Genomic DNA, 15,040 nt, shown 5'->3' on the forward strand with positions numbered 1-15,040 from the left:
AGAGCTTCAGCTCCAAACTGCCTCCAGTCCACGCAGCACAGCTCGGAGGCTGAACATTGATTAAAAACAAAAACCCACAATTTATTGAAAACAGGTACCTTTCAGTAGCTCTGATTAGAAAAAACCAGCTTACAGATACCATTACTCAGGAAAACAATATGTACAGAAGTCTCAGGAAAGGGAGAATAAAACAACGTGAAAAGAATACATCTTGAGCAAGCCTGGATCATTAGAATGGTCATGTAGCAAAATAATATTCAGTACAACCAAGAACCACACTCGAGAGCACAGCGCCCTTGGTGTGGGGTAGGACCTCTCAGTCCCAGTCTTGGACCACGTCGCACGATTCTTGGGGCAGAGGCGCTGGCTGGAGCACAGGGATCTCAGTGCTGACCCCAAATAACTAGTCCACGTCCAGGACACAGGCCAAACACACGGAATGAGGCCACCAGACTAGTTCCACCTGCACCCCCAATGAACACCATGAAAGAGAAGTGCTCTCTGCGAAGTCTAAAGAGCTGGCAGGGAGCACGGAGAGCTTGGAGACGGCGCTCTGCGGCCAATCACATAAAAACCCTAGATTCCCTTCTCCAAACTCCCACTAACTAGAGAGGTAGAGGAGCGAGACACGGAAGCTGCCGCTAAGCTGATTTTTGGTCTTCGGTAAACAGGGATAAATACAAACACTATTCCAGTCAGGTTGAACAAGACAATCAGGCAGAGCAGGTGTAAGAGCCCAAAGCCCCTCTAGCACCCACCCCAGGAGAAAGACGGGACGGGCGCGGGAGGGAGGGGTGTTCTGCTGTGGTCACTGCTGCAACGCGTCCTGTTCTGCTGTTCTGGCCCCATGGGACAGTCCCCCCCAGCTTTCTGGATCTGCTCTCTCATAGCCCAGAGCTCTCCCTTCACAGAACCTAAACCTGCCAGCCTCAAGCACACACAGAGTGGAAAAGCCAAGCGCAGAGGGTTCTCTGGTGAGGGTGAGAAGGCAGTCTTCCTGAGAACATGAGGTTCTTTGATGCCACGTCCACTGGAGTGAGGGCAGGGCAAAGAGGACGCTGAGTGACAGGAGGCGGAAGATGGCAGGTCCAAGGGCAGGAAGGAGAACTGAGTCGAGGGAATGACAGGAAGTCCTGATTGCATGGATGCAGCAGGCAGTGCCTTTGTCACTGGGGTTGGCAAGTGTGAATAGCAAAGCTTTCTCTAACTGATGGCAGAACAGGTGTCTCCCCACTTGCCAAATTCTCCCAGAGGAACGCCACTCCCTGCTCTGGAACTTCACAAACAAACAATAAGGCTGAAGGGAAGAGGCCTCTTCAGGGTCCCAGAAGTGCCCATGGAAGGTCCATCCTGTCAAGTTTGGCTTCTTGGAAGAGCAGCCTCACTTGTGAGTCCGTATGCTGCTGCAGATTTGGGCAAGACGGCTCTGAAAAGAAAAGGAGATAGGTCATTTAGAGAAGACAGTACTGGGCTTGCTGCTCAGTTAGCCACTTACGAGTCTACCCAGGCAGCGCTGCATATGGGCTCAGGTCTGTGTGAATCTCAGCCCTCCATTCTCTACAGTCACGCCCCACATAACGATGATTCAGTCAATGACTACTGCATATACAATGGTGGTCCCATAAGATTAGTACATACAGCGTAGGTGTGTAGCAGGCCACACCTTCTAGGTTTGTGAAAGTATGCTCTATGATGTTCACACAATGATGAAATCACCTAATGACATATTTCTCAGAACGTATCCCCGTTGTTAAGTGATATGTGACTATCTTTCTATCACAAACTAAATAATTAACCTTTCTGAATCTCTGTTTCCCATCTGAACAAAGGAATAAAATAACATCTCAGATGAGAGAGTGAAGGTATAATCTGGGAACAGTAATGCTGTAGGTCCAGCAAGATGATAAATGTCACCAGATTTGGGTGGCTGCGTGTGTGTGTGACCTTGGCCCTGAGCCTATGTTCAGTAGGAACATTTGGGAAAGCAGCTCCATCCTTGTCCCCTTCCTCAGTTGGAGCCTTCACGGACCCCACTAAGGCTGGGCCTAGGGCAGACATGTTTGCACTAAGTGCTCCCATCCACCACCCGAGACCAGGCTGACTGGTCCAGGGAGGCCCGTCCGAGCCAGTTACACTCCTCCTCTTGAGAATTTACATGAAGACAAGAAATTGGACAGTCAGTGTTGGGCACTGGAGCAATAAACTTAGAGAGGGAAATGTGGCTGCCCAAAGCCGCACACAAACCAATGTCAAGAGAGTACAGAACCAAGAGCCCTGTGGAGAAAGTTATCTGTGGAGAGGGAGGAAGGAGGGGAGGAGTCCAAGAGAAATGAATGCACGGGCCCCAGACAGAGAGATGCTGAAGGAGCTGGGGCACCGGACTGGAGCTCCACCAACTCCTGCCGCTGCTGGTCCCGCCACTCTGGGGCCTGGCTGCTCAGTGCTTTCTCTGATTCTGCGGATTCCTTATAACAAGCGCCTCCCCCCATCCCCAAACCATGTGAGGAAGCTTCGGCTCCTGGCAGCCAGTCATGCTCCAACACTCTGGTACCCACTGCCTGAACAGGGCAGACTTCTGATTCTGTTGTGGAACTTCTGTGGGATGCACTCTGGGATGGACTGAAACTCAGCATCATTTTAGGAACAGAACTGCTGCTAGGTAAGTAGGGTAACAGTCAAATCCCTCGGGAGAAAGAAGGCAACACAATTGAAGTATAAAGCCTTAGCCCAGACCCAAAAGATAATCCTACGGACCGCTAAATCAAGAAAGCTATTGCTGTCACCCTATGTGTGCAGATGAGTATGAGACTTACGGAGAGCTTCTTAATGTTTCCCAAGGCCTCTGGGTCTAGTTGTGCGATATCAACCTTCTGTAAGTCACTGGCCAACAATCGCATGCTCTGTGTGGAGGGGAGAGAGGGTTAAATTGGCGTGTCCCTCAAGGCAGAGACCTACATCCAGCGCCCCAGTGTGCCCAGGGGTCCCCTGGATATCCTGCACTTGGTGGGGGAAGTGGCCAGGCAAGTAGGAGGATGTTAGTTCTAAGGAGACAATGACATCAGTGCTTACAATTGGACCAGTGGCTGGATCACCCAGGTAACCAGAGGCAGGTACATTAGCTTAGAAATGCCCTGCAGACCACGTCTGGGATAAACCATCCTCCCCTCCCTGGGGCTGAGGTCAGCAACGTGCTCTACTCAGCCTGGAGAACCCAGGCTCAGCCTGCTTCAGAACCCCTCCAAGTTATACAAAGTGGAAGTCAGTTCATGCTCCTCCTTCTAGACTACACACAGTGACCCCCTCTGCACTCTCTTTAATATCTCTATTACTGCACCCATCACATGATATTATAGTGAATTGTGAACTATCTCGACTACCAATTTGCTTCTCAAGAGCAGGAACCATGTCTTCTACATCTGGGACCTGCTTACAAGACAGGTAGAAAATGTTAGCTGATGAACAAAGGAACCCAGACCTCGGCAAGGATCTTCCCAGTCTAGGTCTCTAACCTGGGCGAGGAAACTGGGTTCTGAGTTCTACAGAAGTTTGGAGATCAAAATCCCTGCAACTGAAAGGACTTTGGGGGAGAGAAGTGAGTGACGGACCAGGGAAAGGAAATGCTGACTGAGCAGCACACTGTGGCCTGGCTTCCCTCCGAAAGACTTACCTCTCCGCCTCCCACTGGCACAGTGAGGAAGACCTCCTTGCTGTCGGCCAGAGGGCTGCCATTCACCGAGATATTGTAAATCCGCTCTCTGGCTGCTGGAGTACGCAGGCCTGGGGTCTTGAAGACCCTATAAAGTGGGAAAATCTTTGTAAAGATGGCATGGCAGATTGAATGACACCAGATGCTGTGAGTCCTTCCACCCCCATCTGGCCTCAAGCTGCAGTTTTTAAATCACACATTTCTAAGAAGGCAAATTCTAAATTTAGGAGAAAAATTTTTTTTAAGCAGTAATGACTAAACACAGCTGGAGAAAGGAGGTTGTAATTATCAAACACACATCTAGCGAGAGTCAATTCTTATCCATGTAAATTTTAGGTCCAAAGCTCCCTATGATGCCAGTCATCCATCCAGCCAGCCAGCCATCCTTCCAACCATCCACAAAGTCAGAAATAAACTATGGTTAATGTATTTCCAAGAGTGGCTAAGTGCTTCCATCAAGAGGAATTTTCCAGGGTTATAGGAGGATGATTCAGAGATTATATCATTATATTAACTCCCAAACTTTCTTAAGACAGTTAAAGTGCACTACCAAATGTCCTTTGCTATATGCTTGTATGAAACAACAAACAGTTAAAGAAGAGCCGGGGGGGGGGGGGGGGGCCTGGCCCCGAGGCTGAGTGGTTAAGTTTGTGTGTTCCGCTTCAGCGGCCTGGGGTTTCACTGATTCGGATCCTGGGCGTGCACCCAGCACCGCTCATCAAGCCATGCTGGGGCAGCATCCTGTATAGCAGAGCCAGAAGGACCTACAACTATAATATACAACTATGTGCTGAGGGGCTTTGGAGAGAAGGAAAAAAAAAAAAGAAGATTAGCAACATATGTTAGCTCAGGGCCAATCTTTAAAGATTTTATTTTTCCTTTTTCTCTCCAAAGCGTCCTGGTACACAGTTGTGTATTTTTAGTTGTGGATCCTTCTAGTTGTGGCATGTGGGATGCCGCCTCAGCATGGCCTGATGAGTGGTGCCATGTCTGTGCTGAGGATTCGAACTGGCGACAACGTGGCCGCCAAAGCAGAGTGGACAAACTTAACCACTTGGCCGCGGGGTCGGCCCATAAGCCAATTAAAAAAAAAAAAAAAAAAGAGTGGGATTAAAAGTAGAAGGTTAAGTCTTCCTCACTCTCCCCACCCCAGAGATCATCACTGTTGATTCTTTAGGCATCCTTCCAGAAACTTCCTATGTATATAAAAGCCAATGGGATCATCTAGTACACACTGGTCTGCAACCTGCTTGGAGATGCTCATGTTCATGAAGCTCCTCCCCTGTCAGCACAGAGAGACCTCTTCTGTTTTAATGGCTACAAAGCATTGCCTATTGAGGTGACCAGCCCTATGGAAGGATTAACTCATGCTGCAAGAACATCCTTGTTAATGCTGCTCTCCCAAAAGGGGATGTCAATTTTCACTTCTACCAAGGGTAAAGGAGAGCACCCACTCTTTTAAAAAAAACTTCTGATCAGAATCAGAAAAGACCCAAAATGTCACTAGAAGCCACCTAGTCATCAGACTGAGAATGTCCTCCCCCTTCTCCTCAGATGGAGAACCGTTTTGTCCTGTAAACAGATGAGCCTGAGAAGCTTCCAGGCCAAGGAGTCAGGAGTATTTGCTTAAACACCCTTCTTTTCTGACTGACATCAAGTGTTGGGCTCCTGCCAAAACCCAAGCGCTGCTCCCAGTGCTCACCTGGAGTCAAACCTGGGTGTCATGCCTGGAGTTGGTTTCACCATAGACAGCTCCAGTCGGCCCACAGCTGGGGTAACAGTGTTATAATGGCTGGACCTACAGGTAAGAAATGGCCATTAGGTGCGCCAACCCTCAGGTCCAATGACCACAGCGGCAGAAGTGGGTACCCTGGAGAGCACTGACATCAGACACCGTCCTGAGCACCCTCCTCACGGGAACCCGGGGAACCCTCCTAACAGCCCTATGAGAAGCGCCTGGATGGCCCTCGCTGACAGGGGCAGAAACTCAGCTTAGTGAGTTTAAACAACCTGTCCAGGGTCTCACGGCCAATCAGGGCAGAGCCAGGACTGGGAGCCCCAGCAGCCAGCCTCCAGAATCCGACTTCTTGGTCCAGCTAACAGAACGAGGAAGGAGCCAGGCTCTCAACACTCTGCAGGCCCCAAGCTGGCATTCTTGTCCTCTCACTAGGCAGTCGCTGCCGCTCAGGGAGAAATGAGAGGAGTCCACTTCTTCACAGCCACACATCCCAGGAACCACTTTCCTAGGCTTGTTCAAGATGCAGCCCCCACTCTCGAATGGTCGGTAGGGTCCAGCAGAATCAGTTCAAGCCCGTGGTGATTCTCTACTTAGTGGGACCAGGAGGAACAGTTCAAGAAACTAACTGTAAGTAGGTGACAGCCACTTTGTGACTGACTATGGGATAGCTCTGCACATGGACTGTCAGAAAACTAAGCTAAACATGCAGGGCTCGCCATATTTCTGGGTCTCATCCTCTGTTAGCATAAAAGAAAAAAAGTAGGAGAGGAGAGAGAACATGGGCAGAAGAGTTGGAGAAGGTGTGGGCTGAGATCATTCCTTAAGGCCCGTCCAGCTCGGCTGCTCAAGGCTTCGATGACCAAGCTCTACTCGCACAGGAGTCACAAAAGCCCTTCCACCCCCTCTTCTGCCATGAAGGATGCGGCCCTCCAATAAGACCAGACCCACGGCTGACCCTGAGAGCCCAGTACCTTTGGCTTTTGCCTTTTCCTTGCACGGACTGGGTTCTCTTCTTGGATGGAGGACACCTTTTCACCTAAAGTCACAATCACATAAAATTGAGGTTACAAAATGCCCCACAAAGGGGAAAGGTGAGGGAGGGTAAGAAAAGTAGAGGAGAGGGGCCAGCTTGGGGAAAGAAAACCAACACTGAACATAAGGTCTGTCTCACGGAAGCCAGAGACATAACTCAGAACTGATCAACTAAGGACTTACACTGGCTGGGTCTTCAAAATACAGGATTTGGGCCAAGATTAAAGGTAAAGCTCTTTGGAACTGACTGCAGCCTGGACTGTCCACCCCCGCCCCTCACATAAAGTGCTGCTGTGAAGGTTGCTAGGGCGTCCCGGGGGCCGAATGCAAGGAACCCTTGGCAGTGCGCACCCTTCCGGAGTCCTTGAAGGTGCCTGACAAGAGTCACCCCTTGCCCTCTGACAATTCTTACCTCCCTTGTCCTCCAAGCCCCCCACCATTGGCGTCTCTGGCCGCCCCTCTGCAGTCTGCCTCCTGAGCTCCTCTTCCCACTGCCCTCCTGGTGTCACCCTCAGCCCCGCACTCCATGCTCTCCCCGTACCGCCTCACTGATGCCCACGCTGGGACAACCACCTAAAGACCTGGGAGTCTGTATGTCTCTCAACCTGCTACTCCCCCCTCAACTCTAGGGTAAAATCTCTGCCGAGGCTGGATGTCCTGGAAAAGTATTAACACGCAACCTGTCAAACAACTCATAGACGAACTGCTCCCCTTCACCCTTAGCCAGCACCGCTCTCCCTCCCATGGCCCACACTCCATGGGGTGCCAGTTGTTTAAGCTAGAAGCCATTCAGTCATCTCTGCTTTTCTCCTTTCCTCCACCAATCTTGTCCCTTCTCCCTTTTAAAATCTATCTCAAAACCAACCCCTCTTCATAGGGTCAGTTCCTCAGCTCAAGAATTATAGTAGCCTCCCAACTGGCTTCCTTGTCTCCTTTTCCCCTCTCCCATTTATCCTGAATACAGTTGGCCTGGTTTCCGTGGGTTCTGCATCCATGAATAGAACTGCACTGTTCTGAAATACCCATCTGGTCAGGTCACTTACCATTACCTACCTGATGAGATCAAAAGGGCCAAGCTTGGCACACAAGGCCATTCATGATGTGGCCCCCGATTAGCCTCACAGCTCATATCCCACAATACCAAACTGCTTCCTGTTCCTCAAATGGACACTTTCACACCTCCTCCGGGAACCCCCTCCGCTTTCTTCTCCAGGAGTGAAATCTCACTCACATTTAAAGACCTGGTTGTGTCCTAATGGGGTGGTAGACTTAGCTGCTTCTTCTACGTTCTGCGCATTTTGCACACACTTCTGTATCACCTTGGTTATTAGCCATTTAAGTGGGATCATCTCTACTAAACTGTGAGCTCCGGGAGGGCAACACTGCATTTCCATACTTTTGTATTTCCTTGTCTCCTGTCAGCCCCCAGCCCTGCACGGGAGTGCCTACTTACTCTCGCACTTTGAAGACTCTTATTTTTATTTTCTTCTTCTTCTTCTTCCACTATCATTTCATCCACTTGGAGTACCCTTCGTGCTACAAGGAACAGTGTTAACAGCATGACATTTCTCATGGGAACAAGCTTTCATGCATTCACATTTCTTAGAGGAAATAAAACTTGTGCGATCTTAGGCTGTAATCAAGAAAGAGACCCAATATAAAGAAGATGACTTTCGTAAAAAGCGGGTGTAGACAAAGGAAATGAATCAGAGTGGTGAAGAAGCCCCACGATGCCTGTGTGGGCAGCCCAGCCTTCTGATAAGAGCGCAGACTCTGGGGTCAGACAGACGAGCTTGAGGCCTAGCCCTACTTAACCAGGTCACGGCTTTCATCGTGGTGCCTCAGTTTCCTCATCTACAGAAGGCAAGAGTCACCTTACAGGGATGTTGTGAGACTTGAAATGTGTGCTGCCCAAGAACAGGCTCTTTGTTCTTTCTATTCCTGTGTCCCCAACCCTGGAATTGTGCTGCCAGTGTTTAAAAATATTTATGTTGATACCACAAGGAAACTTAGAAACTTTCTTATGATCACAGCTGTTTAATGATGAAAGGTAGAGAGTGTCTCATGGCTAACTATGTACAGCCAGGAGCCAGACAATCCAGAGCAGCGACTCCATAGGGAAAATTCATGCATTTAATTATGGAGGGAGAGATCAGACTAAACAACTTTTAAGCTTTTTTTTTCTGATACATTAAATAAGAATATAAGTATATGCACTTTTTCCTTTTTTTAAGCAGCTTACACTGTAGTCCAAGTTCAATGGTCAAGAGGGCACAAAAACAGTTTCTAGTCAGTTTTGGCTGACACTGGGCCTGGTGTGTTCAGTTCTCAGGGGTGAAATCAGAGGACCCTCCCCATGCCCCACCAAGTAAGCAAAACCGGTGGAACTCAGAAGAGAAACCAATATCCCCCAAATGTAGGGGACCCAACAGATTGTAAACACATGGCTGAGGAACTCTAGGAACCCCCAAGTCCAATTACACCAAAACCTCAGGGAGGCAGGACTGGAACATGACACTAAGAAAGTGCCAATCTCATCATGCTTTCTTTATGCCACAAGGCAATTCCAATGCAAGACAGGTTGGAACAAGAACTGGGCAGTATTTCTGGCTCTGCCCAGTGGAGAAATGCCCTAGTGGGCAGGCCCCAAACCCAGGCCTTGGGTCAGGTCCGTCCTCATGAGACTGGATACATGGAGCTACCAAAGCCTAATGACAGTGACATCAAGTCCACAACAGAGCTCATCCTGGCCTGACTTCATGCTCACTAATTACAACCTGGCTCCCCCAAACTTTCCTGTAAGAGTGTCAGAGTGTGCGGCATGCAGGCAAGAGGATTCCACACGGAGGGTCACTGAATGGAGTGACGTGGAATGATGTGCCGAGAAAGCCAGTCCTTCTACCAGGCTCTGGCACCCCTTCTGATCACAGCGGGAGAGTCCCGGCTGACACGATCGTGCCCTGCCAAATCTCACAGTCTGGAACCTCTCTAACTCGGGGGTGAGCAGGCAGCAGCAGGCGTTCCAGCACATCTTTTCCCCTCCATCCACTCTCCCTCTCACTCACACATCGGTCTTGAGAGTTTCGTTAGTTTCAGCCCTGCGTACAATTAACTGAATGCAGCAGCCAAAATCAAATTTTTTGGCTTTACAAGACTGAGGACCAGACATTAGAAGGAAGAGGCTCCACCAGCGCGGCCTCCCTGAGCAGCCGGCCCACCGCCCTGGGCCTCAGCTCTCTCTCTTCAACAAGCGGTTGTGAAAAGTACTCACTTTTGGCAGATTTCAGGGGTGTCTGAATAGCTTCTGCTGTTAGTTTGTTTATTTCTGTGATATCCAGGTCAGCCTGTGACAAACACAGCCAGAAAACACCAGGCATATTCCATCAAATAGGAGGAACAATATTTTAAGATTAAAAACATTATTTGATACATACAAACGATTGCTACATGTTAGTTATAATAAAATGAACTCCCATGAACCCACCATACAACCCAAGACCTAAAACATTGCCAATAACCTGCTTCTTTGTATTTTTCCCTGTTCTGTTTCCTTGTCTGTCCCACAAAGGTGACCAGTCTCCTATCTTGGTCATTCCCCAGAAATAACCACTATAATTCCATTTGCTTAAAAGAAAGTACATGTGTGTGTATGTGTGTGTATATATATATATATGTCTTCACAAATGTATGCGTGCTTAAACAAAATTTTGTTTCTGACCACTATTTGTGGCTGTGCTATATAATATCCTACTGTGTGACTATGTCCCATGGATTTGTCCAATCTCCCATCAAGTCTTTTGCTATTACCAACACTGCTACTGTGAACTGTCTTACACACATGTCTGAGATACATGTCCACATTTTCTCTTGGCTATAGACTTAGGGATAGGGCATTACAGGGTCGTAGGGTGCACCATGTGCAGCCTTGATATCATGCTAAATTGTTTTCCAAAGTGGTTGCACTCGTTTACATCCCATGGGCGAACGATCCAAGTTCCTAACGACCCATATTCTCTACAACACTTGGTGCGGTGTCAGACTTCTCATTTTCTTTTTTTAAGTGTAGAGGGTCAAGAAAGTTTTCTATTATGCTCCTGGGCCCTTCAGAAAGGCTTCCAGTTGCCATTCTAATTAGATTTGTTCCCAGTGGTGACTACCTATATGTATGGGAATAGCCAAGAGCAGGCATGATTCGTAGCCCTTTCTTCACAGGGCACAGAAGAGTTGTTACAGACTAGGAATGACACACGCTTCATCTCTGGATTGGTAGAGACTACATGAAGTGCTCAGAGAAGGACTCTGAGGCTGTCCAAGCTTAGTATGAAACAGTGCTGCAACAGATTAGTGATGCCTGAAACGGCTGATGGAATGGAAGTGGTGGCTAACTTCCTGCCATCTCTACAAACAACTGGCACGTTAGGAACGTACCACTGGTGGCAGGCCACTGATTGCCCACTGTGCAGAAGAGTTAACAGGCCTAACACTGATACCCGTAGAAAGGTCTGTTTATGTGGCTGGCATGAGAACTTCAATTTCAGGGTTCCCAGCATTCCCTGAGAAGAGTGGCTCACTGTGCCCAAGCTTTGTACAAACAATATGGTTTATGCTGAACAGCTGCTTTCCTTCTGGAAGTATGGAATTTTGGTACATGCTATGTAGAAGATGCCTGTGGTGACCAGCCCCCAACAAAAACTCTGGGCATCGAGTCTCTAAAGAGCTTTTCCGCTAGACAACATTTCAGATGTGTTGAATTAAGTGTGTCCTGTGTGACTCCACTGGGAGGAGACTCTTGGGAGCCTGAGCATGGTCTCCTCCGGGCTTTGCCCCAGCCACCTTTCCTCTTTGCTGATTTGCTTTGTATCCTTTCACTGTAATAAATGACAGCCGTGAGTATGGCTGAGCCTGGGAGTCCTCTGAGTGAGTTACTAACCCTGGAGGCAGTCCTGGGAGCCCCCCATGTACGTAACAATTAAGAGCTTTTGTAGCAAAGTACCATGCCTTCCCTGGGCTTCAAATCACATTAGCTAAGGCTAGAATTCTCTCAACCGGATACCTCACAACACATCAGCAGCTCTGATTTGTAACTCAGATGTCTGATGAGTTAAAAAAAAAAAGAGGGTGGTGCTTAGCTGATGAGTATGACTCATCTCAGAGGTAAGTTTTCTGAAATATTAGATCTGGGCGTAGATGGGGGGGACATATTAAAGAAAGACAAAACATGGACTAAGAACGTTTTACTAGCTTTTGATTTTATTTTTCAGTTACCGCCCTCCTCTCTCCTGCAATATTCACCCCCAAACTCTCTAATTTTATCCTGATTGACCAACTGGCCCCTAAGTACCTTTCACTTCCGAGGCTGGTTGGAAATTCACTATTCAGTGCTACTATCTGACTACCCTTTGTAGTTAGGTCGCTTCAAACTCTGAGATTCCAAGTGATTTCAATAAACTCATAGAAGGATGTAGTTTGGGAATCACTTTGTAAATCTGATGGTTTACATAATAAACTCTCTCCCCAGAAAGATACACAAATGCATGTACGCACATACATTGTTCAGGTATGATTTTAGAGAATTTAGTGTCTCTGTGGAACCCATTTATGGACTAGCTCCCAACACTGTCTAACAGAATTTTCTGCAAGGGTAGAAAGGCTCTCTCTGAGCTGTCCAATATGGTAGCTACTAGTCACACGTGGCTACTGAACGTTTGAAATGTGGCTAGTGTGTCTGAGGAACTTAATTTTTAATTTTATTAATTTTAACTAATTTAAATAGCTACCTGCGGCTGGTGGCTATTGTAATGGACAGTACAGACCTAAACTCTTTATTCTGCCTCCCCATCTTCCTGCCTTCAGTCCTGGTATGGGTGCTGGAAGGAGGTGAGATGGGCGGGGAATCCTGAGAGTCCCCAGCAAGAGCACAGCTTCTACGGTATGACATGATAAAGCAACAGTCTCTTTGTCACCTAGCAGGCCAGGTCACCATGTAATGACCTAAGGGCTTAAAGGAACTTGGACTTGAGGCTTTCTACTTCCCCTGCAGAGGTCAGGGCAAAGAGCTACAAGGAACCCACCAAAAACGGGACTGCCTCCCTTCATAGGGCTTGAAACGATCTGGGCTTCATGTACTCAGCATTTGACAACTACAATTTTTCAGCTGACACAAACAGTTAATGTCCCCTATGAAGCTCTTCCACAGTAAGCACCCACTGGTTGGATTTGGTGACCAGACTAAACTTAAAAACTCACCAACAGTTCAAAAATAGGACAAGTCACTTACTGTTGCTGCCTCTTCCAGGGCCTGCTTGTTTCCTCCAAGGGCTTCAAAAAGAACATTTTGTTTAGTTACTACCAGATCTTGATGATAAATCATCTTCCTTAATGCAACCAGTTATCTTTGTAAAACTGGACCACCTTAACCCTTGGTCCAACATTGAAGGACCTTCACAATCTAGTCTAATCTTCCTCCAAGCTTGACTCGTCCCCGTCATGACCTAGTCTATGTCCCACCACACCAAAGTTCCTGTTATTTGCCAAATTACCACTGTTTCTCATAACTCGGTGCCCTGCTCCTTATTTCCTCTGCCCAAAATACTCCTCTGCACCCGAGAAATGTCTAATTCATCCTTCAAACTCAGCCCAAACCCCAAACTCTGCTCTTTTTGCTATCACAGCAGATTGCCACGACATGTTGAGCTAGCTGCTCACTCTTGTCACACCCAACAACTACTCAAAGCTGTTTGAGCGTCCACCCCTACTCTAAACTGAAGTCCTTGAGGACAGAGATAATATCCACAGCTTCTGGCAAAAACACGTCAGGCAGTAGCCACGTGGCAAATGGGTGTTGAATAAAGGTATCTTTGCAAGATTTAGATGTAGAATAAAAAGTGAGGTGAGGGCCTCCTGCTAGAAATACTCACAATATCTATCCTATAACAGTTAAAAACTCTGGCTTTGGAACCAGAATGCCCGGGTTCAGACAGACTCTGCTCTCAACTGGCTTATGAGACCTTGAGCAAAGTAACCCATCTCTCTGTGCCTTAATTTTGTCATCTATAAAATAGGGACAATATCAATAATTAATACAGTCATGATGACGACAAAATTAGTATATGCAAAACCCTTGGTACGATGCCTGTCTGGCATAGGAAGCACCATATAAATGTGCTGACTAATTTTCATTATATAATCCTGTGTGAATTTTTAAAATGATCCTTCTCTACTAACTTGTAAGTTCCTGAGAGCAGGGACAACGTCTGTTTTATTCCTCAGTGCTTCCACGGCACCCAGCCTTGTGACTGATACACACTCAATGGATATTTGTAGAAATAGGCAAACAAGAAGTTGAAAAATTAAAGGACAAGTCGAAAGGATCATTAAATGTCTACTATTTGAGTCGAACGGCCTTTCTATCCAGGAAGGAGGCTACATGCTGAATAATTAACAACAAGGAAAATAGAGAAAGTCAGGGTAAGCTCGCAGAAAGGACAACCTCCTGTTTCCTTGGACATTTAGCAAGGGGGTGGGGAAGAGGCCAGGAGTTTTCTTTAGCCAGGAAGATTCTTGGGTCCTTGCACTTCACAATTGGCTTTGACCATTTTTAAATTGGCAATTTCCATAAGATGCAGAAAGTGCCATTTGGAGTTATCCTTCCGCCTGAACTCTACTAGCAAACCAAGTTAGCCATTCATTCATTTTTAAATAGTTGGATAAAATGTCAACAACAACAACAAAAAAGGCGGGGGGGCTGCAGTTTCCCATAGTGATGACGGGAGACCTCGCCGAGAAGGCGCAGGCCGTCATGGTAACCACAGAGGGGCTCCCAGCCGAGGCCCGGGCAACCCCAGCAGCGCTTACCGAAGTAGTCGAGCCAGTTCATCTCGCGCAGCGCCTTGGGGAGCCTCAGGATCTCGATGTTGTACAGGTTATCCATCTCCTTCAGGAGGTTCTGCCTGTCTGACTGAATTTGCTTGGATCGTATTTGCACTGCGAAACGGCAGAGCCGACAGGACACGGGTCACCCGGCGGGTCGGTGGGGCCTGGAGTCCGTGCGACCTGCGTCCCAACCCCCCAGCGCCCCGCGATCGCCCACGGCAGCCGCGACCACCCCGGCTCCGCCCCTCACCTTCGCGGTCGAAGTCCTTAAGAAAGGAGGCGAGCTTCCGGCTCCGGAGCGAGTTGGTCTTGGCCACCCGACTGCTGCCCTTCCTAGCCGGAGCCATGGCGCTTCGCGGAGGCTGCAGGGAGCAGGGGACCGAGCCACAAGGGGTCAGCGGCGGGGATGGGGGAGGGAAACGGGCCGCGAGGGGTGGGAGAGGGCGGACGGGCGCCCCAGGGGGTGAGAAGGGGGACCCCTGCCCTTAGGGGCCTGGCTTAAAGGCACATACCTGCGGGTCCAGAAACAAGGCCTGAAAAGCCCCGCGACTCCAGCTGAGAGGGAGCGGCTCCGCTGCCAACCGGACGTGCGGCCGCCGCCACCAAATTCAAACTGCCACAGGCTGGCCAATGAGAAGTCGCCGTCTTAGGAGGATCCCACAACATCCAATCACAAGGAAGCTCCACTATCA

At 48.4% G+C, this 15,040-nt stretch overlaps 1 protein-coding gene across 1 annotated transcript; it reads right to left on the minus strand.

Annotated features, from left to right (window-relative positions):
* Positions 1 to 58: 58 nt before the first annotated feature.
* CDCA8 (cell division cycle associated 8) lies at positions 59 to 14,970 on the minus strand. The gene is made up of 11 exons (XM_014840163.3): positions 14,861 to 14,970; positions 14,599 to 14,710; positions 14,331 to 14,459; positions 12,754 to 12,794; positions 9,748 to 9,820; positions 7,930 to 8,012; positions 6,416 to 6,480; positions 5,409 to 5,504; positions 3,668 to 3,794; positions 2,814 to 2,900; positions 59 to 1,426 (listed from the first exon to the last, which is right to left on the minus strand). Exons 2-11 carry the CDS (start codon positions 14,693 to 14,695, stop codon positions 1,382 to 1,384), a joined length of 843 nt encoding a protein of 280 aa, XP_014695649.1. The 5' UTR covers positions 14,696 to 14,710; positions 14,861 to 14,970; the 3' UTR covers positions 59 to 1,381.
* Positions 14,971 to 15,040: the final 70 nt, after the last annotated feature.

The sequence above is a fragment of the Equus asinus genome, chromosome 5 (genome assembly GCF_041296235.1).
Source record: "Equus asinus isolate D_3611 breed Donkey chromosome 5, EquAss-T2T_v2, whole genome shotgun sequence".
Taxonomy (NCBI): domain Eukaryota; kingdom Metazoa; phylum Chordata; class Mammalia; order Perissodactyla; family Equidae; genus Equus; species Equus asinus.

What these genes read in the sequence shown, in the direction of transcription:
- CDCA8 (XM_014840163.3), bottom strand. Translation starts at nt 14,695, where the DNA reads ATGGCTCCGGCTAGGAAGGGCAGCAGTCGGGTGGCCAAGACCAACTCG. An exon ending in TAAGGACTTCGACCGCGAAG is followed by an intron (nt 14,460 to 14,598) that starts GTGAGGGGCGGA and finishes GCCGTTTCGCAG; the next exon opens with TGCAAATACGATCCAAGCAA. An exon ending in ACCCCTGAAATCTGCCAAAA is followed by an intron (nt 8,013 to 9,747) that starts GTGAGTACTTTT and finishes TGTTCCTTGTAG; the next exon opens with CACGAAGGGTACTCCAAGTG.